At 40.0% G+C, this 25,102-nt stretch overlaps 2 protein-coding genes across 5 annotated transcripts in view; one reads left to right on the forward strand and one right to left on the reverse strand.

The window, feature by feature from the left end:
- The window catches only part of qin (tudor domain-containing protein qin), a 268,711-nt gene that overhangs the window by 84,018 nt on the left and 159,591 nt on the right, over nt 1-25,102 (reverse strand). The window lies entirely within an intron of this gene.
- Nucleotides 9,267-25,102, forward strand: part of LOC146003612 (uncharacterized) — a 34,155-nt gene continuing 18,319 nt past the window's right edge. The window contains exon 1 of the mRNA XM_083141924.1: nt 9,267-9,556. Within this exon, the coding sequence (XP_082998050.1) occupies nt 9,490-9,556 (67 nt within the window). The 5' untranslated portion in view covers nt 9,267-9,489. The remainder of the gene's footprint in view (nt 9,557-25,102) is intronic.

Consider the following 25,102-nt stretch of genomic DNA (forward strand, 5'->3'; position numbering starts at 1 on the left):
AAGTCCACTTTTATGCACATATAGGCAAATCGGGACTGGGCCTACAGTTTAAAGTGGAATCCGAACCAGTATGCGACTCAACCAGTTAACGACCGGTACTCTCTAATCTGCGAGTGTCCGCTATCAAAATTGGAGGCGGACTGAAAGCCTGCCAGGGTAAACCGGACAGCGCAAATAGGCCCAGTTCCAGGCCGCACCTCACAGTGTGAAAAGGTCAAATCATATCATCACGTTCGAATTCTGACAGGTCAAACCTGATAGCGTGACAGAAGGTTAAAGGGGTCAGCTACCACCACCACAAAACTGTAATTAAATATAGAATAGATCTAAAAACATGCACAGACTTCTTAGCTTCGCCTAAATACAGTATGTACCAGTCTTATCCGTACAGAGGTAGTTGGAAAGTGAAATGATAAAAGTACACAGCTAGAAAACAAAATAGAAAAAAAAGTCTTGCTCAAATGATGTTCACAAGAATGGCACATTGCTATCTTCATTCGCCTTTCTCCACACCCTGTGGACACCATCTGATCCGAAAAGGTTTATTTTGGTCTCATCGGAGCAGATGACGTTCGTTGTCCCAGAACTCCTGACCTTTATGCACATGTTTTTTTGCATTCTTCCATGATATCCCTATCTGTACAATGCACAACGAACGGTTGAATTGCTCTGTCTCTCCTGTTGCATTTTCTACCCGTGATCTCAATTTCGGAATCACTTAATTTTGGATATGCCTTATTTTGTTTCACCAAGACACTCTGTTAGCCTTTTCTCCCTACTACTTCTTGCCCGATTGTTTGTTGAACCCTCATATTTGCATTTATTTACTATGTACTGCACAGTAGAATGCGATTTGTTGACCCCATTTCCCTCCAAGAATGTCCTTTAAGAGCAAGATTCACTATCACACCTTTAAGGCCATGAAAAACTCAATATGCTGACCAAGGCAGAAAATTTATTTTATTTTAAAACATAAACTAAACGTAACGTTTCAACCTTCTAGCAAGGTCTTCATCATAAAATAAATTTTCTGTCTTGGTCAGCATATTGAGTTTTTCATATCATGGAAACAAGGCTTAATGGTGTTACTTTAAGGTCAGAGCAAAGCTCCTTTCGCTTCCCCATTACGGACTGCCCACGCTGGCAGGGTGGTTGAACGGTGACAAAGTGATTACACTTACCTGCAACTGCAGCTGTAAGTACAAAAACGCAGTGTGCTGCACACAAAGACGTGACATGGTCACTAAGTGACTCGTGTGTACGAACAAGAAAGGTACATACATCATACAACCTCAAACGATTTATAATACTCTCAATCCAGTACAATTACTGCATCTCGCATCTTTTGTACAAATTACCTTTTCGAAGGTCCTCCCTGAATACTGGACAGTTTCCGTTATCATATTTCGCCAACTGAACACGTACAGAGGGGTTTCATACAATGTATACAGCCTGTACGAACAAGTATGTTACATACTGTAGCAGTCAACAAGACTATTGATGCGAATTAAGCTTTTTGCTTTGGGGGATGCCCACAGTGGCGTATTTGTCATTTCATTTTGGAAAGTAGCTATTTTGGGTATGCAAATTTGTATATATATTATAAGTCAGGAATAAACTAAACTACTGCAGTTCTTTAGAACATTAAATTTTATGATAACATTTACGTGTAATTTAGTATATTTACATTCTAAAATCCAAACTCGTATTACCTTTTAGAGCTATCGTACTAGAAACACGGAAAACTTTATCAAATTTCTATTGTTTCATTTAAACCTACCTACACATGTTCCGTGAGGTTGGTCAGTTGCAGAATGTTGTCTTGTATTTAGTCCACAAGGCTGCTTAATTTTTGGCATGAAAATCTTTGGTGATTGGGCCATTAATCGACACGAATGATTTTTCAGTTGTGTTAAGAAATGTATAAGCTTTCAATTCTATTTTCTTTGAAGGGGATAAAAACATTCCTGGCAAGGACAAAAATACGTGGTTTGGAAATTTAATAGTGGCAACTGTTTATTCTCAAATGACACAAAAGAGTGAAACTTTACAGCCCTTCGATGTAGTCACCAGCTTTGTGTACAACTCGTTGACAGCGATGTGGAAGTCGAAGTATTTCTGTAGCAGTGCTTGTTCTGTTCATGGTTCGAATGGAGCGGTCTTGCCTGAAGAATCTCTGGAAGAGTTCTGAAGCGAATGTCACTAAGTGGTTCTTTCATCTTATGGATCGAATCAAAGTCACAGAGGGTTAACTTGGATGTATGAGTTTCCTCTAAAAAAAAATATAGCTCTGATATTTCATTGCTTGCCTACTAAAAAAATATATCCTATACATAGATTTCCCTTTAAAATTGAATATCAGTCAGTCTTGACCCTAAATTTCAGCCATTGCATTAGATATGGTAAGTCATGAAACAAAAATGGCCGCTATTTTCAAACCAAGTCTAGTTTTAGAAAAACAATGCCCGTTTTAAATTACCCTTGTACAGGGTAGAAACAAATGATTTTTTTTTTTTTTAAAAAAAAAGGTCGAGCGACCAGTGCTGGACCATTTGGTACGGATTGACACAAATTTTACGCAATGCCCAAAAAACGTAAAATTTTTGTTATATATAAAATAAAATAAAATCATTCCTTGTGGAGAAAGAGCATGTCTTTGCAATGATTTTCAACATCAAAAACTTTTGGTTCCATCAAGCCCACATGCTGAAAATTTAGGTTTTCGCAACCTAGTTTCCCACCACAAACATTAAGCTATAAGTCCATTGTTAGTCTTGTTATAGGGTTTTGAATAATTTTTTTAGTGCTGATGTATTTTTTGTGAAATCCCCATTATTTCATTGAACTATGTGTAAAATTTCAGAGAGATCTGATCATTGGTTAAGAAGAATATATATACTGCTGGACAATGAAAACCGGACACTTTAATATTTTACATCTGAATTGCAATAACAGCTCGCAGGTATATTACAGAATGTTCGGCAGATCATGTAGTACCATATGCACCATTCATAGGCTCGGACTTTGTTTATGCATTCGTACTTAATTCAGTTTCTGCAACATTTAGTTAGCCCTTGTACCAGAGCTTTTATCAACCCATTGCGTTATCACAAAAAATGCAAGTGTCCGGTTTTTTTTGTCCAGCAATATATATATATATATATATATATATATATATAAGCAAGGGTATATTGTGTCGATGGTCTCAAGAGTGGCAGACAACACAAATTTAATGACATTTCGAAGTGCTGTAAAATGAAAACCGTTTGAGATAGTGTGATTTTTCTTTGGGAGGTTTCTTTCAACCATAAGGGAAGGGTGTATACCAAATTTAATCGAAATCGGAGTTGGTGGGTGACAGACCTCGTTGAAATGGCGTGGAATGACCCTTTGAGTATATCTTCGTGAAATTCAAAGATCAACCTCTGCATTATTATATAGGCGATATTTCCTCCTAGTTTTCACTGCACATCGCAAAACCGTGTAACCACGGTGCAGTTAATATTCTAGCAACAAACGCCGGCCCCTAATCATAGGCTCCAGAAAGCAATGGCAAGAAAATAGGTCACGGCCTATCTGCACATTCCCTCAATGTCTAGCTGTCTGTTACGAGTCGCTAAACAGTTTCGCACTAATATTTTAGATTACAATCATAAATTACTGTCTAACGTGACGGTTACGACTAATAAAAAAGGAAGAGAACATATCCAAGTACGCTTAACACACGAGCTTTCGCAGCCTTGCCTCTTCTCTTCCGTGTTTCATCCTGCATCAATTTTTCACGCATTCAAACGGTGCTGGATGCAGTATGATCTTCATTACCATCAGGTTTTTGGCATTTGGCCAAGAAAAAAATCTTGCGACGGACAAAAACAAAGGATGATGATTTTTCTTGTCCTTGGGTGGCATAATGTTTATGTACGGTAATCTCGTTTGTTAGTCTCTCCCAAACAACCCTGACACAATAATAATTCTCATTATTAAATCGTTCTCAGAACCTTTCCGCAGCCTTTGGAGATTTTACATGGGAGAATAGCACGCCGCTTCCTTGCCTGAACCGTTGGGTTTCCATATCCAAAGAAGTAGTAAAATGCCATAGAAAAGGATTTTTCCTCACTTGTATATCATATTGGTTGATTAATTGGAGTCGCTTACATGGGCGTCGGGAGGGGGTGGGGGGTCGAACGGGTCCGTCACCGCACTCTCCTTGGATATTGGCATCGTTATTTCAAGTTACAAAAAGCAAAAAGTTTGTTATATTTATTGTTAACAACAGAAATAAAGTTCATTGTTAATATTGGAACAGAACAATCAAAGTAAACTATGTTTGAGATAGAAAAAATAGCGAAAAATACAGGAACCATGTTATATTTGTATATTCTACCACATACGAGGGTCACTATTTATATTTTGAGCCTAACAATGAAAAAAACAGGAATTTGGCATTGAAAACTGCTTTATTGTTTTTCGAAGTATTCTCCTGTATGATCAATACACTTTTGCATTCGTTCGAACCATTTGTCAAAGCAGTTTTTCCAATCTTCTTGAGACACCTCCATAATATGGTTTTTGAACGCATCAACGGCGTCTTAAGCCGACGAAAATCGTTGTCTCCGCAATTTATTCTTGACATTCGGGAACAAGAAGAAGTCATTGGGTGCCAAATCAGGACTGTACGGTGGATGACCCATCAATTCGATTTTTTGACTGTTCATAAAGTCGGTTGTTAGACGAGATGTGTGACAGCTGGCATTGTCTTGATGAAGAATGATCCGACGGCGTTTGTTTGTTTTCCGTATTTGACCGAAGACCTCTGGCAAGGATATTGTTGTGTACCATTCAGAGTTGACCGTTCTACGTTCCTCTAAAGGCACAGTTGCCACATGACCAGTTTTCCAGAAAAAACAGGCGACCATTTGTTTCGATGTGCTTTGAGCGCGAACAACTTTTGTTCATCTTGAAACACCCATACAGTGGACTGCTGTTTACGTTCCGGCTCATATGCATATATCCATGATTCGTCACCTGTTACAATCTTATATACGTCTTTTGAAGCACCACAATTGTATTTATTGAGCATTTGTTTGCAACAATTGACGCGAGCGTCTTTTTGAGTTTTTGTCAAATTGTGTGGGATCCAACGAGAACATACCTTTCTCACAGCTAAATGATCATGTAATATTTTATATATGCTGGTGGAACTAATGCCTATGGTTGCCTCAATCTCACAGTATGTCACATGACGATCTTGCAGTATTAGGTTTTGCACAGCATCAATGTTTTCTTGAACAACAACTGATTTTGGACGACCTTCGCGAATCTCGTCGGTGAGCGAATGGCGGCCACGATTAAATTCGTTATACGAGGGACACTAATTATATTTTGAGCCTTGGCAACACTGATTGAAGTTAGTAGCGACTTGACGTTTGCACGGAATCGTCTGGCATTATTCACCATAACGTACTTCAAATGTTGTCAATAGCTTCATTTGTCTTGTTTATGTTGTCTTGCAGATTGCGCGACAACAATAAAATGGAATTAACTCGTGAACATTTTCGTGCGATGATTTTTTACGATTTTCGACGTGGATTATCAAGACAAGAGTGCATCGATCAACTTACTTCCACATTTGGCGATGAAGCCCCAACCTTTGCCACTGTGAAACGCTGGTATAACGAATTTAATCGTGGCCGCCATTCGCTCACCGACGAGATTCGCGAATGTCGTCCAAAATCAGTTGTTGTTCAAGAAAACACTGATGCTGTGCAAAACCTAATACTGCAAGATCGTCATGTGACATACTGTGAGATTGAGGCAACCATAGGCATTATTTCCACCAGCATATATAAAATATTACAAGATCATTTAGCTGTGAGAAAGGTATGTTCTCGTTGGATCCCACACAATTTGACAAAAACTCAAAAAGACGCTCGCGTCAATTGGTGCAAACAAATGCTCAATAAATACAATCGTGGTGCTTCAAAAGACGTATATAAGATTGTAACAGGTGACGAATCATGGATATATGCATATGAGCCGGAACGTAAACAGCAGTCGACTGTATGGGTGTTTCAAGATGAACCCAATCCAACAAAAGTTGAAGCACATCACAGTTTTTTTCGGGAAAACTGGTCATGTGGCAACTGTGCCTTTAGAGGAACGTAGAACGCTCAACTCTGAATGGTACACAACAATTTGTTTGCCAGAGGTATTCGGTCAAATACGGAAAACAAACTAACGCGGTCGGATCATTCTTCATCAAGACAATGCCAGCTGTCACACATCTCGTCTAACAACCGACTTTATGAACAGTCAAAAAATCGAATTGATGGGTCATCCACCGTACAGTCCTGATTTGGCACCCAATGACTTCTTCTTGTTCCCGAATGTCAAGAATAAATTGCGGAGACAACGATTTTCGTCGGCTTAAGACGCCGTCGATGCGTTCAAAAACCATATTATGGAGGTGTCTCAAGAAGATTGGAAAAACTGCTTTGACAAATGGTTCGAACGAATGCAAAAGTGTATTGACCATACAGGAGAATACTTCGAAAAACAATAAAGCAGTTTTCAATGCCAAATTCCTGTTTTTTCATTGTTAGGCTCAAAATATAAATAGTGACCTTCGTACCAGCGTTTCACAGTGGCAAAGGATGGGGCTTCATCGCCAAATGTGGAAGTAAGTTGATCGATGCACTCTTGTCTTGATAACCCACGTCCAAAATCGTAAAAAATCATCGCACGAAAATGTTCACGAGTTAATTCCATTTTATTGTTGTCGCGCAATCTCCAAGGCAACATAAACAACACAAATGAACTAACTAACTAACTCTCTAGCCTTCTTAAACCCCAAGGTTCATGGCTACAGCAACACAGGCCTTCCATCTGTCCCTATCTTGAGCAAGTTTTATATAGTCTTTTCCATCCCTACCGATTTCCCTTAGGTCCATCTCAACGTTGTCCCTCCATCTTCGTCTTGGCCTTCCTACAGGTCTCTTACCATCAGGTTTCCCAACAAGAATCCTGTAAACTCCTCTTTCCTCTCCCATTCGTGCCACATGGCCTGCCCACCTAAGTCTTCTTCATTTAATTATTCTAATAATATCTGGACATGAATACAAATTATGTACTTCTAAATTATGTAACCTTCTCCACTCACCTGTCTCCTCATCCCTTTTAGGTCCAAAGATTTTCCTAAGGATCTTATTTTCAAATACTCTCAATTTATGTTCCTCTTTCAATGTAAGGGACCAAGTTTCACATTCATATAATACTACAGGCAAAATTACTGTTTTGTATATTTTAACTTTTAGTTTTTTAGATATTAAACTAGAAGACAAAAGTTTATGAAGAGAGAAGTAACATGCATTTCCTGAATTAAGCATACTTTTTATTTCCTCTATAATATAATTTTCATTTGTTAATATTACTCCTAAGTATTTGAATTTGTAAACTGGTTCAAACGAGTTGTTATCAATAATTAGATTTTGACTATTACCTAACACTTGGTTTCGGCCTGTAAGCATATATTTAGTTTTCTCTTTGTTAACTTCCAAACCTGTCTCTTGAGCAGTTTTGAAAAATATTTTAGCATTATTCTTAATTTTATTCACATCATCCCCCAGTAAGTCTACATCATCTGCATATGATAACAACTGAGTCATACCATTTAATTTTAGTCCTTCTTTAGTTTCTTTTACCTTCCTAACAGCATATTCTAAGGCAAAATTAAAGAGCAATGGAGATAATGCATCTCCTTGTTTTAACCCATCATGAATTGTAAATTTGTCAGACACATTAATAGCCACACGAATTTTACTTTCTGTTTCAGTGGTGCATATTTTTATCATACTAACAAGCTTCTTAGGTATTCCAAACTCGACTAATAATAATTTATCTCTTTTGACCGAATCATATGCTTTTTTTTAAATGAATGAATAGCTGATGGACATTTTGATTATATTCCCACTTTTTTTCAAGTGTCTGTCTGATGTGAAAAATTTGATCTGTAGTTGATCTGTTATGTTTAAATCCACATTGATAATCAAACAAATGAAGCTATTGACAAAACATTTGAAGTACGTTATGGTCAATAATGCCTGACGATTCCGTGCAAACGTCAAATCGGGCCTAACTTCAATCAGTGTTGCCAAGGCTCAAAATATAAATAGTGACCCTCGTAATCCAAATAATAAATGTTCCACAGTTTTCAAAATTCCAAAAATTGTAGTTTTAAGTAGGTCACACAACATAAACTTTGTAAGTATATTTTTCTCCTAATTATTAAAGCCTTTTGTTGAACGCAACGCGCGAAAGTTGGTAACAAAATACAGTAAGTATTAAAAGTAATAATGGAAAATAGTGGTGCTGCATATTCACTCGTATGGTGGATAGAGTAGCAGTCTCCGCATTTACGTAATAGTAAAAATACAAATAATAATTTTCGAATAAAATTTGTAAATTTTTATAACTTGTTAATATTATTGTATAACAACATTCATAAGCGTGATAATAATAACTATTGTTGTTATTATTTCTGCTATTCAACGTTTACAAGTGGCCTGAGGCCCTTTGCAAAAGTATCTGGCAACGCCCATAATCGCTTATAAGTACAATCAACTTCTCAAGGAAACGTCCATGCTTTCTCACTCACTCTCACTCTCTTTCAAAGAGACCAATAACAATATACACAGCACAATAAAATTAAAACAAGGACGCAAGACAAGTTTGAAATCTAATTTATTTATATTAATAGAAAGCAAAATCTAAACAAAAACTTATACATAATACACCTATTCCAACTATTTCGTAATTTACTGACATCTTTGACCAGTCAGTTACGTTACAAATATCAATGATTTCGCACCCTGGAAAGTTACCTACTTTAAAAATAAAAAAAATAAAAATAAAATAATAAAAAAATATCGCACCTCTGCCAGTTGCTCCTGTGATTCTGACAGTAGACGACCAACAATAAAGGTTCTTCCCCAAGGTTTTTTCACCGTCAAACATTCACAACTTTTATTAAAATATCAGAGTCCAGACACATTGCTACCGGAAGGCATTTCGTACGTGGATGCGCCAGCAGACACCGAACTTCGGCCTCACGAAAATCCGTGGAGGAAACGACAGGTCCAAGGATCCACGGGATGATACAAGGTGACTCGTGACAGCCATTCTTCCATCTCGCCAGCTACAAAGGGAACGGCTCGAGGCGACCTCCTCCCTCGCCGCTCTCCCCCTCGCTTGCCTCGCCAGAAACTGGGACAGCGCGGCTCACAACACCGTGGTGCACCGGCAGAGAACCTCCGTGCATCTTGCAGCGTCCGAAGTGCGACCATGGTGACTGGCAGCGTGGGTGGAGACGAGACCAGCATTTTCTGTATATAGCAACTTGTTCGGAATTCGAGTGTTTCGTGTGTTTTGTTGTCGCCAGGCAAGGTCGGTGAGTGCCGCTTCGGAGGAACAGAGATCGAAGGAACCGTTGGGATGGGTCCGTCTACCTGGTTGCTGCGCCTTGCAGCGGTTTTAATTCTTACCAACCTCCAATACGCAGGTAAGGACAAGGCTTTAGAATTAGTGGCCATTTACGTTCGTTATTTATTTCCAGGAGAGAAATAGTCAAGACTGGTGTAGTGCTTAGCGTAACTAACGACACTTTTCCTCTTTTACACTTCATACCTTCACAACTTCCCTTCCAACACCCATAAAATATATATATTTTTAAAAATATGAGCCTTCGCTACTTTTGGTAATCGCGACGAGGAGGTATTTTAACGTCTCCTTGCCTTTCTAACGTGTTGTGTGTGTTCTAAGCAGGTCCTTTTAAAGCCATGCACGTTTAGTATTTTCTCGGGGGAACTTTTACAACAGCTTTTTTTTTGTTGTTGTTGTTTGAGGTAGGGATCTTGAATGGGGGAGGGGTTCTCTCCCCTTGTAGTGTGAGGGGTTGCGGAATGTGTGCTCATTAATTTTAATTCATTCACTCTCTTCTACAGACTTCCCATACACTATAATGACCTCCCATCAAGTATTGATGTATTTTCCTCGGAGTATGCCTTTCGGTATTCTATCAGAGGAGATGCTTGTAAATAATATCAAATAGTGCCATCTTTTACTTATTCTTTCTTAATATTTGTTCATTTATGTTATTTTTAATATTATTCTCTTTTCATTGTTCACAATTTCAGTGTAAAATGGCCATCTGTACTGTATCTGGAATACTATCAATAAATAAATAAACAAGTCACACGACGACGACGATGAATGAGAAATAGGGAAAAAAGTGGAGATGATAAACTCACAAAAAACACACGAGCTGTGGCTTGAACCCGGGACTTTCGGTAGCGAGATCGTGTGGCGACTTTATCTGGATACTAGTTTTAAGTTTTATTACACATTTATTCTGATCCGTTTGACCCCTATTCTTATTTCACTTCCAAGGTTACGACTAGAAGCATAAACGCTTGCTAGTCCAACGATGCCACCTTACGTAGGGTTTTCCTTCGCCAATCCAATCGAATGTCGACTTATCTTTCACGAAGGCCACAAACGCTTCCTCCGACTTCCTTGTTCCTTTCTTGTCCTTAACCTCCCGGTACAAACAAGCGACGCTAATTAAATCAATCAACCAGCATGAGTTACACGCAACAGAAATTACTCATAATTTGTTGCTACCGTCGTTTTCACTCAGTTTGTCAAAAAGGACATTACTGGCACGTTAGAAATGAAAATTTCCGCGCTATTCGAGATTTCGCTATACTATACTAAGCACAGCGAGCTGACACACCAAGATACCTTAAAATTTCCCTGTATCATTTCTGCACATAAACTAGGTTCAATTTTACGGGCTTCACTGTTTCATCCTCATCGTTGAAATTTAACCTAGGAGATACAGAAGAGTGCACAAAACAGAAATCGTATGAATGTATAGAAACAGCCCAATTCTGTATCGATAAGTGAAAGGCCGAATCAATAACGACTCAAATATCCAATATATTGCGCCGGAAGAATGAAAACAATGGCCTAAACGTGCACCGTTAGTGTAGTGGTAAGGTTGTCGCCTTGCAATCAAGGGTTCCAGGGTTCGATACCCAGAGGATCGGATCTCTCTTAAACCAGTCCCATGTACGGTTAACAAACGGAGAGAGAGAGAGAGAGAAGCATATTAATTCTGATAATACTTGCAAATGTGATGTTCAAAAAACGCATTTGTATTTCTCATTATACGTTGCTTTTTTGCCACTGTGTGTAAGACCACACCAGTCATGATAAAACGCCACTCGCAAACACCATGCCCAGACCAGGACTCGAACTTCGGACCGACAATGGCGAGATCGTGAGTCCAGAATTCAACGCACCTTTATTTCCATCTAATCGGCAATCGTACGACCGGATGCTGAAGATACGGAGGTTGCGGGAACGTTTGAGAACTTCAGACCAGAAGGAAAGGAGCCACCCGCGGTGACAAAAACGCAGGCATTTCGCCGCAGTTAGTCATTGCAAGGTAAATTTCACCAAGCTTACATAAAAGCCGGGAGGTTGTTAGCCTGGCGCTTGGGTGCGATTGCACGCACGGCGTAGACAAAATCTGTGACAGGAAACGCAACCGCCCCCAGGAGACTTCGTCGAACCACGTACTCTCTTACATAAGCGCTGTCTGCGTACCACTTACCCTACATAACCGACTCGCAAATAAGCTTTCCTGCGGAATTTTACATTCACGCACGAAGGCTGACAAATACAGTGATTCTGTTTAGTACGGCCGTGGTTGCGTCAATTAGCAACAGAGCCGAAAGGGCATTATACCAGCCCTAAGGCAGAAGTACTTCGGTGTCACATATTGGAAATGAACAGCGAGGCAAGAATCGCTTGTTCTCGCGCACGATGTGGCAACGTTCCCAATCCAGTGTTGCCTGGTGTGAGCGTCAACCCTCCCTCCAAAAGGAAATAGACCTTGTCATCCCTGATCTTTCCAACAAAAAATTGTGTTAAATTTCTATTATTTGTACAACTGTCAAATAGAAAATACACCGCTGTTAACTTCCGACAAAGCTACGACGTGGCAACAGATCAAATTTTACCATCCGCCTAATTTAGTGTCCCTGGGTTAGTAGTCAACGCAGATTTGCCAATCGCCGCCACAAACGTAACAACAGCAGCGAATTCTTTTTTTAAAAAAGGCACCCCAACATTCGACTATTCTCGAAATTCAGTCTCGACGAACAACAATTTCTCGAAAATGCGTAGGTGCCTAGTTGCATTTTCCGAGACGCCACCGAGCCAGGGTTCATATTTTATGAATCGTAGCTGGAATTAAATTGATTACAAAAAGAAACGAACCGTCAGCCTGTACTTCGAAGTATGTGCACGTTTTCTCTTATGATTATGATAGTGTGATGTGTGTGTTCATCTATTGCGATCATGTTATAGCCCCTGCCTACAAACACTGGACTGACTTGGTGAACACACGCACTATAACTGGAAGAGCTTTGGTTAAGTTGTGTGAATTTACCATGTTTCTAGCTACAATTGTTAGGCCTATTCTGTTCCATAGAAGTTGAAAGGAAAACCCTTCAGTGTTCATTCCAGTACATTTCCTCCTCCTCCCCGTGGAGAGAATTCTCCAGCTCCCGAACCGATCGCGAGTCCATCCTTGCGGATGATCAATTTGCTGCAGTGACTCGTCTTTGTAACACATGACTGGAAAAAAGAAGTGGGACATCCAGCTTCCTATTTTGCGACGCTTCTCTTCCGTTCCTGGTACCAGAAGCTGCCCACCTCGCAGATAACATCCCGGCAGCCGCACTAAAATGCAATTCCAATCACCAACAAGCGTTCGTAACAAAACCATTCATTATAACGCGGCAACATTGGGTTACAACAGAACGAAATGTCATGCTACCAGTAATTTGAAACTGTACGTACTTCGACCTTTGGCGACTAGCGTATATTTAGGCGCCAAAGATGAAAATATTAAAATTTAATTACAAAAAGTCAAATGTCAAAGTTTCCGTATGCGAAAAATATATAGGACTTTACGGTAAGGATGAATATATCTACTGCAATCTAAACTTGTCAAAATGGATCTTCCTTACTTGTGTTTCTCTCTCTTAAAACGTTAAACATATTGGTCGAATTTCATACCGACAGATGCTGGAAGTCCAGAAGTATTGTACTCCCAAATAAACCATTCCTTGCCGTAATTCTCGCCTTCCATCTCATTATCAGTCATTTTCATTACTGTGGCTAAAATAACCACAATACAATGGAGTGTAATGCAAGTTTCTCGGTCAAAAAATAAACACGTCCACGCCCATCCAGAATCAAAAAGTTTTCCCGCATACGTCGTTGTCACTTTCATCATACAGTGGCGGCGAAAGGGGAGTGCGAAGGGGTGCGCTTCTCCTTCAGCACCACTGTCAAAACCTATTTTTAACCGAAAACATTATTAACTCTTGCATTGCCACATTACGTTATGACTTCCTCTGCAGTGATCAGGCGCTGTTTTCTTTCTTTCGTCGTCATAATTGTTATGAATTCTCTTTTCTCTTGTAGGCACAATACAAGTCATTGGCCTGCATAAACACTGTTCGTCTCAATTACAAAACATATGGTTACTGTGGTCAAAGAAAGTCACTAGTAGTCTTCAGTTTCATTGGCATATTTTTATACAAGCCTAGTATTTATTATAATGCCTAAATCACACGCAATATGTTTTCTTTATTTACAATATCGCACCACATCAGCCCTAGCGTCGCCGAAGGGCTCATGCTACCATCCACTCGAACCACGTAACCGATATTTTTACTGATTGGATACTTCCATAAATATCGTGTAATTTTCATTTTACTACTTACGAATAACAGTATATTTCTGAACACGGAATTTTTCTTTTTTAAGGCAAAAACCATTCTGGCCATCTCAGATTATGAACTAGACGTTTCACATATTTTTGTCGCTAACTTTCAGAATTGGTAACTCGGAGAATTCGATAATTCAGCGTGCACGCTTGCACCAACTTGAAAGCCACAAACCCTGTGGCACCCTAAAAGGACGTTTGTAGCTCTAACCATTAGAGTTTAGTTAACGCCTTTCTCCATGGGCGGAAGCACAGAAGGAGAAGAGACTTTCCTGGAAGCGCGACTGGAACTCATTGTGGAGACCAAGACTACGCTTCATTATCCGAAGCTGATTTGTTTAAGTTTCCACAAACTTTCGCTTCGACTACTCGGCGTGGGAGTTTCACATCCTCCCGGTTTTCAAGGACATCGTTAACTTTCCTCAGATGGGACGACCACGCTTTCGACACACGTACCTAGTTAACTTCCCTCCTGATTAACCGGCGAGTTAGTTTCTTTCCTACATGCACAATTACAAACATATTACCCACGAGTTATTGCGACAGTCTCCGGAGGATGGGGAACGAACTGCTCATAGCCTTTCCTATTGGATGGCACGCTTTCAATAGTAGGCGGACCACGCACGTGTAACTATGAAGGCATTACGCACTACAGAACACCAATCTAGAATCTAAGATGTGTTATACTCTAATACATTTTATTTAGCGGCCATAGAAGCAAGACCCATACTTTCTTATTCCGGGCGTCAATTAAAATTGATCCAATAATCAAGAATTGAAACAAAATTCCAACAGAAGAAGTTCAAATCATCTGTACCACCATAGTACAATTTATTAAACCACGTTCCGTAGGATGAAATAGTAAAATGATTAAAAATCGTGACCAATTTGAACACTAAACCAGTGACGCAACAGCCCGTGAAGGCCAGGGCCTACCTTCCGACTGCCGGCCTCAGCCGCACCTGTAGAGGTCGGAGGGAGATCATCCAACCCAGTGGCGTGCTCAGGATTTTCGAAAGGGAGGACTTTTTCTAGGTAGTTAGCCCTCATTTTGTTATATTTTCCTACCTTTGACGTTCTTTTTTTTTTTTAGGAATACTGGGCGAAAAAGAAGGGGGGAGTTATAACCCCATCAACCCCAACTTGGGCTCGCCACTGATCCAACCAGTTACATGCGGTCAGCATGACGAACATCCGTTCTTCTAGGTTTCCGTGACCGGGTTACGCTAATCATTCGTACCCCCGTAACTTCCTCACGATGGAGGTGGCCATCATTTTAATACACAGGCCGAAATTTCAGGAGAAAAGTTGTTACACTTCTCCCAGGAGACTCGAACCTGGGCGCGCGTCCTGTAGCCGGAGTCCATAACCATAACGCCTTAGACCGCACGGCCAAGGTGCGAGAAAATTTGGAGAAAGACTACTGTACCCATAAAAGGGATAAAGACTGCTTGTACAACCAACATTATGTATGTCCATCTTCACTAACTCCTCAGGAGACCTGATTGAAGTTGTATGTATGTGGATTTTGAATACACTACAAAAATTGTGAAAACATTTTATTAATGTTGATAATTCACACCGCTTGGTAGCATGCACGGAACACGATAACGTCATCAACTCATCTACGAACAAAAGTGGAGATACGACAAAAGAGCATTCAGCTGACAATTAGTTCTCGGGTTCAAAATGTGCCCTTTGCGCTGTCCTAAAATCAAATTCGCTAATGGAGACAGTGCCGAACACTCCATGTATCCAGTATTGCGCTTAAGAGGTGCGTGGTCAGTCGAGCACACAACGCACTCACCACCGAGGTGTCTATTTACGCGAATAGTAGCAAATAAAAGTCGTTACACACACAATCATATGCATCATATATGGGAAATTAGGAGGTGGGTGGATGTCTTCTCGATTCCGTAAACCTCTCTCAAACGTAGTTTATACCACTGCTCGGAAACAGTTCAGCACAATTCATAGAAAGAAGAGATGCAAGGTTCGTTCCTGGGAGCTATGTTAAAACACATTAAAAGTTAATTCGGAAAGCCTGTACCATGTAAAAGCCTAGCGGAGGCAAGGTTTTGGGGATTCCTTCAATAGATGGACTTCCGCAGTTTCTTTCCTCCAGAAAAAAAAAACGCTGTGATGTGGAAACCACAACGTTCTCTGACATTTCATGCAACGATGGTGACTTTTCTCCCTCAGACTCCATGCCTACTCCTCCAGTTAGAACTAAGTGCAAGTGTACACGTCGAGCCCTCGAGAAAGTACTGATGATAGCCAACAGCCTCAATATGTTTCTACGAAATTCCAGCTCAAATTTCGATTGATTGATTGAGTTTAAGTCCACTTTATGCACAGTAAGGCTAATCGGGACTGGACCTACAGTTTAAAGTGGGATCCAAACGACTACGTGCCTCAAGTTGCTGGATATACGTCGCTGCATATAGGCGTACAGACATGATAAAATATTAACTAATAACCTGTCATAAAGAGTTAGTTTAAGTTCACTTTATGGACAGAGAGTTTGGACCTAGAATTTATAATGTCTCCACCGGGTATCCAACAAGCCGGGACCTCTTGATTACAAGGCGAAGGCGTTATCGGGGAGGCCACATCTGTGTCATATGAACAACAAAGTGTAGCAAAGAATTTAGGATTCTGATGTGAAATCCGAAAACATTACGGAGAAATGAAAAATCGGGACACACAAACTGGTGAATCGAATTTGGTTCTTGAAGTCGTTGTTCACTGTTCATTAGGCGCCAAGCACAAGGATACTCGAATTGTCTGTCTGACTACAGGCACAACAGGATTTTCCTTGTGCAAGAGATTTTTTAAAAATCCTTCCATAAATTGAAGCGGCCAATGCTTTGACCCACTTAGCAGATCCAAGAAAGGCAAAAAATCTTGTAGAGTAAATGTTAATACAAGGTCCCACAGTTCCGACAGCCAAGATTCCAATCCACTTTCAAGGTCTTCCCTCAACTCCACATCTTACGGCCTCAGGTTAACTGCGCACTCACACGCATAATTCGGCATTCTGCCTCTTCCCTTGCCTTAAACGCTTTGTAAACTGCGCTCTTCTTCCTACCATGCGAGCCAAACAACGCATGGGATAACTTTCGAAGGGTGTTACACTCCATCTTCAATTCTCCTTTACGAGTGCAAATGTGCACATCATAATTTCCATGCTGCACCATTGAAAAGACTTTCCACAACACTTTCTTGCATTTTATACAACACCTTTCTCTTATGAATTTTGAGTCAATAACTATGACGCCTTCCTTCCTGCTTGCAGTACATTGCCCTACTAGGGATTTATTCACACACTTGACCTTCTTCAAATTATTAAGAGTTCATGCTAAATTTTAAATCGTCCTTTCACCCCCATATATTGGATAAACCCTTTCCTATACGTTCGTATTACTATTGGTATAGTGCCTACGTGAAAAGTCTCGTCTCGAATAAATACAAACAAAATAATTAGAATCAGTTGCGAATATTTATTTACTCCGAATAAAGTATTTTCTTTGCAAACCCAAAGAATTCCACTAGTCATCCTCCAAGCAACCAACAGCGCGCAAGTGATCACATCATCAAAAACAGAAATACAAAGTTTCTTCTTTATTTCCTACGCATTATTCTTTTCACAATTAATATAAACATTCGCGAGTTATTTCTACTCCGGAAGAATGTATGCACCAGCCGGCCTTCGGCGTGTGAAATATTAATCCTTAGGAGAAAAGCTTTCCGGTACATGTATAAAAAAAAGTGAAGGGATATAACGAAACTAAGACCATTTGTAATTTGTGCGAATCACTTTCTACCAAACTCCATTCTTTGAACTCTGCTCCTCATACGTGTCAGAATACTTCCGAGCAAATTTCCCGATCAACCGTTCGATGAAAATGTTCACGGCAGCTTAAGCTCTCAACTGTGGTACATATAGGGAAGGGGGCATCCGAATTCATTTGGCGAAAGTCTAAAAAATTCGTTAAGACGATCTTTCAAAAATTATTTGGCCTTTTTATTTAACTGTACAGTTTTTCTTCTTATTCCAATCAAGATATTTTAACTCTTCTAATAAAATCAGCACTTCCTCGTAGGCGAATGGTCGGTCTTGCCTTTGATCTTGCCTCATGTCCTCACAGTGAATTGAGTCCGGGACCTTTGGTATCGAAGGAGATGAGGCCAAGAATTGATAAGCTAATGAAGCATAAGCATAAGCATAAGCGCGCGCGCGCGCACACACACACACACACACACACACACCCACACACACACACACACACACACACACACACACACACACAGGTAGAAAAATACAGGGTGATTGAAAATTTTCAAATTCACTTCTAAAAAAAAGTAAATTAAAAAACTATTTCCAGTTCGCTTATTGAAATTTCCATTAAGTATTTTTAAAATAACGAGTACAGTATTGTTACGTACCCAATGGGAACAACTCATTTACATGGTTTGTCAAAAATAAATAGAGATGGCAGCATCAGGTGTGGAAGATTAAGAATTAACATAATATACGTCAATAACTCTATAAAAAAGAACAAAACAAACTGGAAAGATGAAAAACAATAGAATCTACTATAAGAAGATAAAGAATAAATATAAAATAAATAAATTAATGTATATACTTGATAAATCAAATTAGTGATATGTAAATTGATCACAAAACTAAAGAAGTCAAAGTACTGCTACAAATTTGTGTCTTTGAACAGATCTTGAATCTGTTTGATTTGATTTACCTTTCCAATAGTGGAAATTTTGTTCACCCCAGTGGCGACGCGTTCCAGTCGACGACCCACAGCACTTTGGGTTGCGCGTTTCAGCCGTGGCACCTACTTGGATGCGCGTGTCAGTCGTTTGGCACCAAGTACTCATTAGGCTGGACATATTTAGTGCTGGCGCGTTCCAATCGCAGCCTCAAGGGAGGAAATTAGTATAGTTCCCAAAGCCTGAAGGAATTCCCAAATCGTATAAAAAGCGGAAATAGAAAGAAATTAAGAGGAAATTCCATATCCAAACTATCCACAAAGAAGTAAGATCCAGATCCATACCAATAGGAAGAAAGTCCAGATCCAGACTGTACCTTAAAAAGGAAGGAAGTCCAGATCCAGACTGTAGCCTAAGAAAGAAGGAAGTCCAGATCCAGAAAAAACATTAAGAAGGAAGTTCATATAGAAAAATATTCAAATCGAGAAAAGAAATAATAAAAAGCATATTAGATGAAAATTGACTGTAAATGAAAATTACAGTAGAATGTAGCTTATCATGTAAATATTCTGATTCCATGTATCCAGTGTTCGAATAATATATACGATTAAACGTCTCCATTGGAAGGCATCCTGTCTGGTTTCGTTGTCTAAAAAGAACCCTCACCAGTATATATTCTAGCTGAGGTTTAAGATTAAGATTTATATACCTTGTACCAAATGAAGGTAGCAGTATGTGTATAATTAAATCAGAATACCAAACATACCATTGAACTGTTGCCGACAGATTTTTTTTTTTACCAGCAGCGATACGGTAGAGTTGGCATATATTAGAATATATCATATTACATAGTTTTTCACGCTGATATCGTTTGAGTCTTCTTTAGGAACGCCACTGAAGCGCTGAATCAACTACTTTTCATCCAATTCAATTAATAAATTAATGTTTTAAGGCCACATTTCAATGTATAGCGTTTTAGTTTCAGGATAATGCAATCATTATACGCAATGCCTATAATTGTCCATCTCAAGTGTTGGCGCCTATTTCAATTAATAAATAGTACCTTGAAGTGTCTAAAAATGCTTCAAAACAGAGAAAAAATAATGTATCAACTGCGCAAAGTTACATGGAGCTCAGTAAGGTGCTTCCCCTCCTCTTGATGAATAAACTTTAACAAGAAATATTCAATAAACAGAACAAGCGACTGCTGTCAAGATGTCACCTTCTAGGTAGCAACTAGAAAAAAGTCGGTCCGTCAAAAAATATACATTTATCATAAAATCTTCTGCATGCATTACGAAATTACAGCAGTTATGTTATGGAAGCATTGAGTTTTGGATGGGATTCAAATTATCCTATATGACATCTGGTCGGATTTGTGGAGACTACTGTATGTACGACACTATGCTGTGTTGGTGTTGTTCAAAACATGGGGAAGATTTGAAAAAGTACCGTCTATTGTTCAGTTTTGTTGCTGTAAACTGTATGGGGCAGAACACGTGACACGTTTTCATGTGATTCAACCCCGAGGAATCAACGAAGTGAAATTTGTCAATTGAATGACAGAAGTCTAGCATGAGAGATGACATTGAAATGCAGCAATAAAATCACGAAGAATGCAGGAGTCTGCTCACTTTATTTTTCGAAAGAAGATTACCAGGGTAGTAAAGTTTAAAATTCTACTTCATCTATTAATATGCCTTTTTTTATTTCTTGTGACTTGTTTTAGTACCTTTCTGCCTGCTTATTTGACTGGTTTTTGGTGCTTATAAATCTGTATTCATAATACATTAAGCTGCATGAGCATACAATTTTCGGAGAAACGAGACCTGGTCCAAATGCTTTGTGCAGAAGGAAAAAAACATAACGTAATTGTTTACTTGGCCCTGAACAAATTAAACATGCAGAAGGCAATGGACTTCAATGTCTTCCCAGCAGCCACCGAAAGATAAACAAGAAATAATAGCGGGAAAAGTCGGAAGCCGAGCCTCGAGGAAAAAGGGTTATGTAAAACAATTTTCTCCTCTTTTATTGCCCGTAAGAAGCAGCCTCGCATTAGCCGAAGGGAGCAGGCCCGTGTTTCTGCACGAGGCAGTGTTTACTGAAGCATATCGCAACATGAATTGCTATGCTTGTTGAGAAACGGTGGCTGTCTGCAGCCTCAGTATCTCCCAGAAGAGTTTTCATGCCCTAAATTTTTGCAAGAAACTTCGCAACTTTTGTATCTTCTAACGAACTCAATAGTCAGGACTAAAAGTGGTCGCTTTTTAAGGAGAGCAAGATTCTCACCGTTACCTTTTCCATCACTTTGATCTGTCACTTCTTGAGAAAGGAATGTGAAGTCTTTAGCAACGCTACAACGCTTTTGACTGGAGCCAAAATTATAATGCAATTGCATATTAATTTCTGTGAATTTACTTGAAAATGGGGACGAATCGATAACATATCATGGGGTCTACCAAAAAAACATATCCAAAATTCTTGACTTTTTCTTGACCTTTCTTTTTCTTAACCTTTATTTATTCCATCCCTACTTAGGTTAAGATTAAAACTGAAGCTGTACTCTAACAAGATAATTAGACTTGCCTTAGCCATTAAGGCACCCTGGACTGCATTTCGCAAACTAGCGAGGCTTTGGCGTCTGAACTCTCAGCCAGTATAATTATAGATATGTGGATCCCGAAAGTTTGTTACAATTTTACAAAAAATTGCGTTCTCTCTTCAACATACCGTGTGGCAAAGAGTGTGATAAAAGATGTAAAAGGACGCAGATGCACGTTATATAAATTTTTTTCTGGTGTGAAGTCAACTTGTATGTATGTTCTGTTAGTACTAACTCCACAAACTCAGGGAAGGTCGGCTTAACAATAAGGCAACAAAATTTACGTAAAAGGTAACAGCATAAAGCAAGGTAACCGAACTAAATCATTTCCCACCCAGAGTAATTATTCTCCACGTTGAACAAATTGGTTCAAGGTCATGTGTTAGAACTCCATCACTTACAAGCGTTCTACCGTCCTTAACACGATTACTCCGCTCGCTCGAATAATTAGCCTGTTCCGAGGAAGGGGAGGGAAGAAGGAAGAAAACAAATCGCCTCTTCATTCGCTCGCTTTGCTTGTGCGCGACGTGTGGCCGCCGGCACGTGATCTTGAGGATTGCAAAAAAACATCGTGAATGGCATGTCAACTACTTGGAGCAGGGTGCCCATCTACAATCCACCCACACGCTTCGTGAGGCAACGGGAATCGTGCGCGCAAAAGCTATTGAAAGGAAAGTCATCGTCTTCAGAAGACCGAAAGCGACAGTCAATTCACAACAGCATTTCCTTGTTTACCAAGGAGGGGGATTCCAAATTCAAACTATAAGTAAGTAATTAGGAGATCAGAAAGAGTGGATTCGATCCGCTAAGGTAAAAGGCAAAGTTCCCCGTGCATATAGAACCGTGTCATGAAGACACATTTAGGGGATGTGGGTTAGGGCCAATTTTGGGGTGATGTGATCAGCACTACGCTCCGGCCGCCTTCACAACCCAGGGTTGCTCCCAGGTACCCATTGATTTGAGGTTGAATGAGCCCCAGAGTCGCTTTATACGGGGACAAGGCAGGAAAAATTCCGACCTTAGATCACCCATACCGGGAATTGAACCCGGGTTTCCCGCCCATCCGACTAGACCACTGCGGGTCGATCCGCTAAGAAATATAAAAGTGAAGGATCCTCACCTAGACAACGGTTAGCTCAATGGCGCTAGACACTTATGGAACAGAGGCCCAACAGATAACAGACTGTCACTTTTCTCAGTACGTGAAATCGGGTGCTACATAAGATATTTATAAACACGACGAAGCTGAGGGTGGAGATCCTTCTTCGGCCGCCTCGGTAGCCAAAGGAGTCGAGTGTTCGACTCACCATCTTCCGACCGAAGATTCCGTGCTCAACTTGGCATGGATGATGCACAGTATATCCACCAACCACTGCATCTAATTGACAATGGTAGTCATTGTCATAAATAGGCAGAAAAGCCTCCTCCTTCACTGTTTAAGCTGCTGCTGAAAATAATTCACGAACTGTGAAACATGAAGCTCTGAAGATTGTACTTTAAATTTTGCACTTTAATAGCAGAAGTTGTTGTTCATATATTCCTGAAAACTTCTAAGCAAAGAAACAAGCTCAAATAGGAAATTCAAATTCTTTCGACTGGCTACAAATTTAGATCAGCGTTTTCCCTCACACGTTTGAACTCATTAAAAATAAAAATATTTGAATGATGCATACCAGCCGTGTTTCTCCTGACAAATGTAACCTGTGCTAACAAACAAACTTGAGACTGCAATCGGAAAAAGTCGGGACAAGAATCGAAAAAGAAAGGACAGATATTTGTGTGAAATTTTCAAAGCGTTTGCAATAATACGCAACCCTTAATCATTTCGTCTTCGGAGCTGCTTCGTTTCAGATGGCAATATTTGCACAAATGCTGTGCTCCCACAACTTATCAAATTAATTTAATCCGACTAAAGTCTAGAACGAAGGGATTTGAAACCAGTTGTTGGGTATCGAGTAGCGATATCTCCAGAGACCTCGCGAGGCGTGTCACTTCATTTGGGTTGGGTCACAGCCACGCGGCTGGGAGGGTGTGTGAGGTCATGGTTGTTTGCCGGAGAAAGTCCCGAGCCGTGACCCCTTCATTGTTCCATTGTGAGTCAGTCGGACGGCCACCCCCACCAGAGCAGCCACGCCCAGTGAAATTTCATATTATCTCACGTGCGTTGCCAGGCATGCTGATTTATCATCCGTTTGCTAATGCACAAGGCGAACTCTCGAACTCGAAATTCGGTCGTTCCAAAAGTTGGTTTCAAGTTCACTTTATGATCCGATAGGTCAATGGGACAAGCCATCCGATAAGGTCTGATAAGATCTGAACCTGTATGCAATGTGCCTCCCCGGGATAGAAACCTGGACCCCATTGATTATAAATCAACAGCTTTACCAAGATCGGTGAGATCTTGTTCCTTCCCCACATTCAAGCTTGCGGGTTTGGGGTAGGCTGAAAACTAAAGACACAGTAGAAATTTCAGTGATAAAATGCAGAGTCGACCAGGACTCGAACGTTGGTCTCTGGCACAACGTGCCATTACCCTAACAACTACGCTAATAAAACATAAAATGCTGACCAAGGAAAAACTTTTTGTATAAAAAAATACACGCTAATTACGTTTCCACCCTCTAACGGGGTATTTTTATTCACAATAATTTTTTAAAATTTAATTTTAATATTTCTTGTGAATCTTCGACTGAGGAAGACCCTGTTAGAAGGTGGAAACGTTACGTTTTTAGTGAATATATTTTTTATACAATAAGTTTTGCCTTGATCAGCATCTTATGTTTCATTAACATGGAAACAAGGCTTACAGTGTTACAACTAAGTTACTGGGCCAAACCTAGTTTCGCCTGATTTTTCGCTTTCGCTGTTTTACCTGGGTGAACTGTCTCTGCCAGTTTTACGGCAACGGGGTTTGTTGCCTTTGAAACAATGACGACGTTGACGGTGCCTAGTTTCTCCCCTCGCTGAGCTGTAAGTTACCTTGCCATTTGGCTCATTCAGGGAAAACACTAATACAGGGTCTTCCTAAAAATATTTTAGTCTGAGGAAAACCTTGATAGAGGGTTGAAACGTCAAGTTCTTACGTGTTTCTTTCACTGAAATACATACGGCCTTGGTTAGAATATGAAGTGTAAACATGTCAGCGAAATGTACAGCTAGCGAAGAAATGGCACGGTATGCCAGAGACCCGGGTTCGAATCCTGGTCGACCCTGCATTCGTCGCTGATATTTCTGCGTAGTTCATCTCCTGTGTGTGTCAAATCGTAAGGTAAAAAGACTGAGTATATATTTATTGTCAAGAAACTTAGTAAAAACTGCGTAGTCTAGGGAAAAAATAGAATATGACAAACTCTTCCGCCAAGGATAGATGACCGGGCAAGGACACCCGCAAGGTGGGGGGAGGGGGGCAGAGCGGAACTTGCCCTCCGCCCGAGATATCTACAAAAAAAATCATGTAATTAGAACGGTGTAGCAATGTTATTTACAAATAATATTGTTTTCTCTGATTTACAGGGGGAAAGTTGCAGCAATTCAGTGCCATAACCAACAAAATAACGAGGGAACGTACGTTTACTATTACAACTACGAGTGTGCGGGACAGAAACGTTTTGGTCGGAACTGGGAAGGGAAAGTTTTAGATTCCTGATCTTCGGGACTGAAAAAAAATCCTATTCCCGGAAATATGGAAAGGCAGCAAGGCGAATCCAGTTCCTATTTAAATAGTGGGCTCAAGTCTGAACTTGTCTAAAACGTTGAAGCATTTGAAAAATAATAATAAAAGAAAAATATATGTTTCTATGACCGAAGGGCAAGACACGAAATGAGAAAAATTCCTACAGGCGACCTTGCATAATCTGACAAGCTGCGATTTTAATTTTACATTGGCCTTGCAACCCTGCGTACGGCGACTG

Source organism: Lepisma saccharinum, chromosome 20 (genome assembly GCF_977018435.1).
Source record: "Lepisma saccharinum chromosome 20, izLepSacc3.1, whole genome shotgun sequence".
NCBI classification, from domain to species: Eukaryota; Metazoa; Arthropoda; class Insecta; order Zygentoma; family Lepismatidae; genus Lepisma; species Lepisma saccharinum.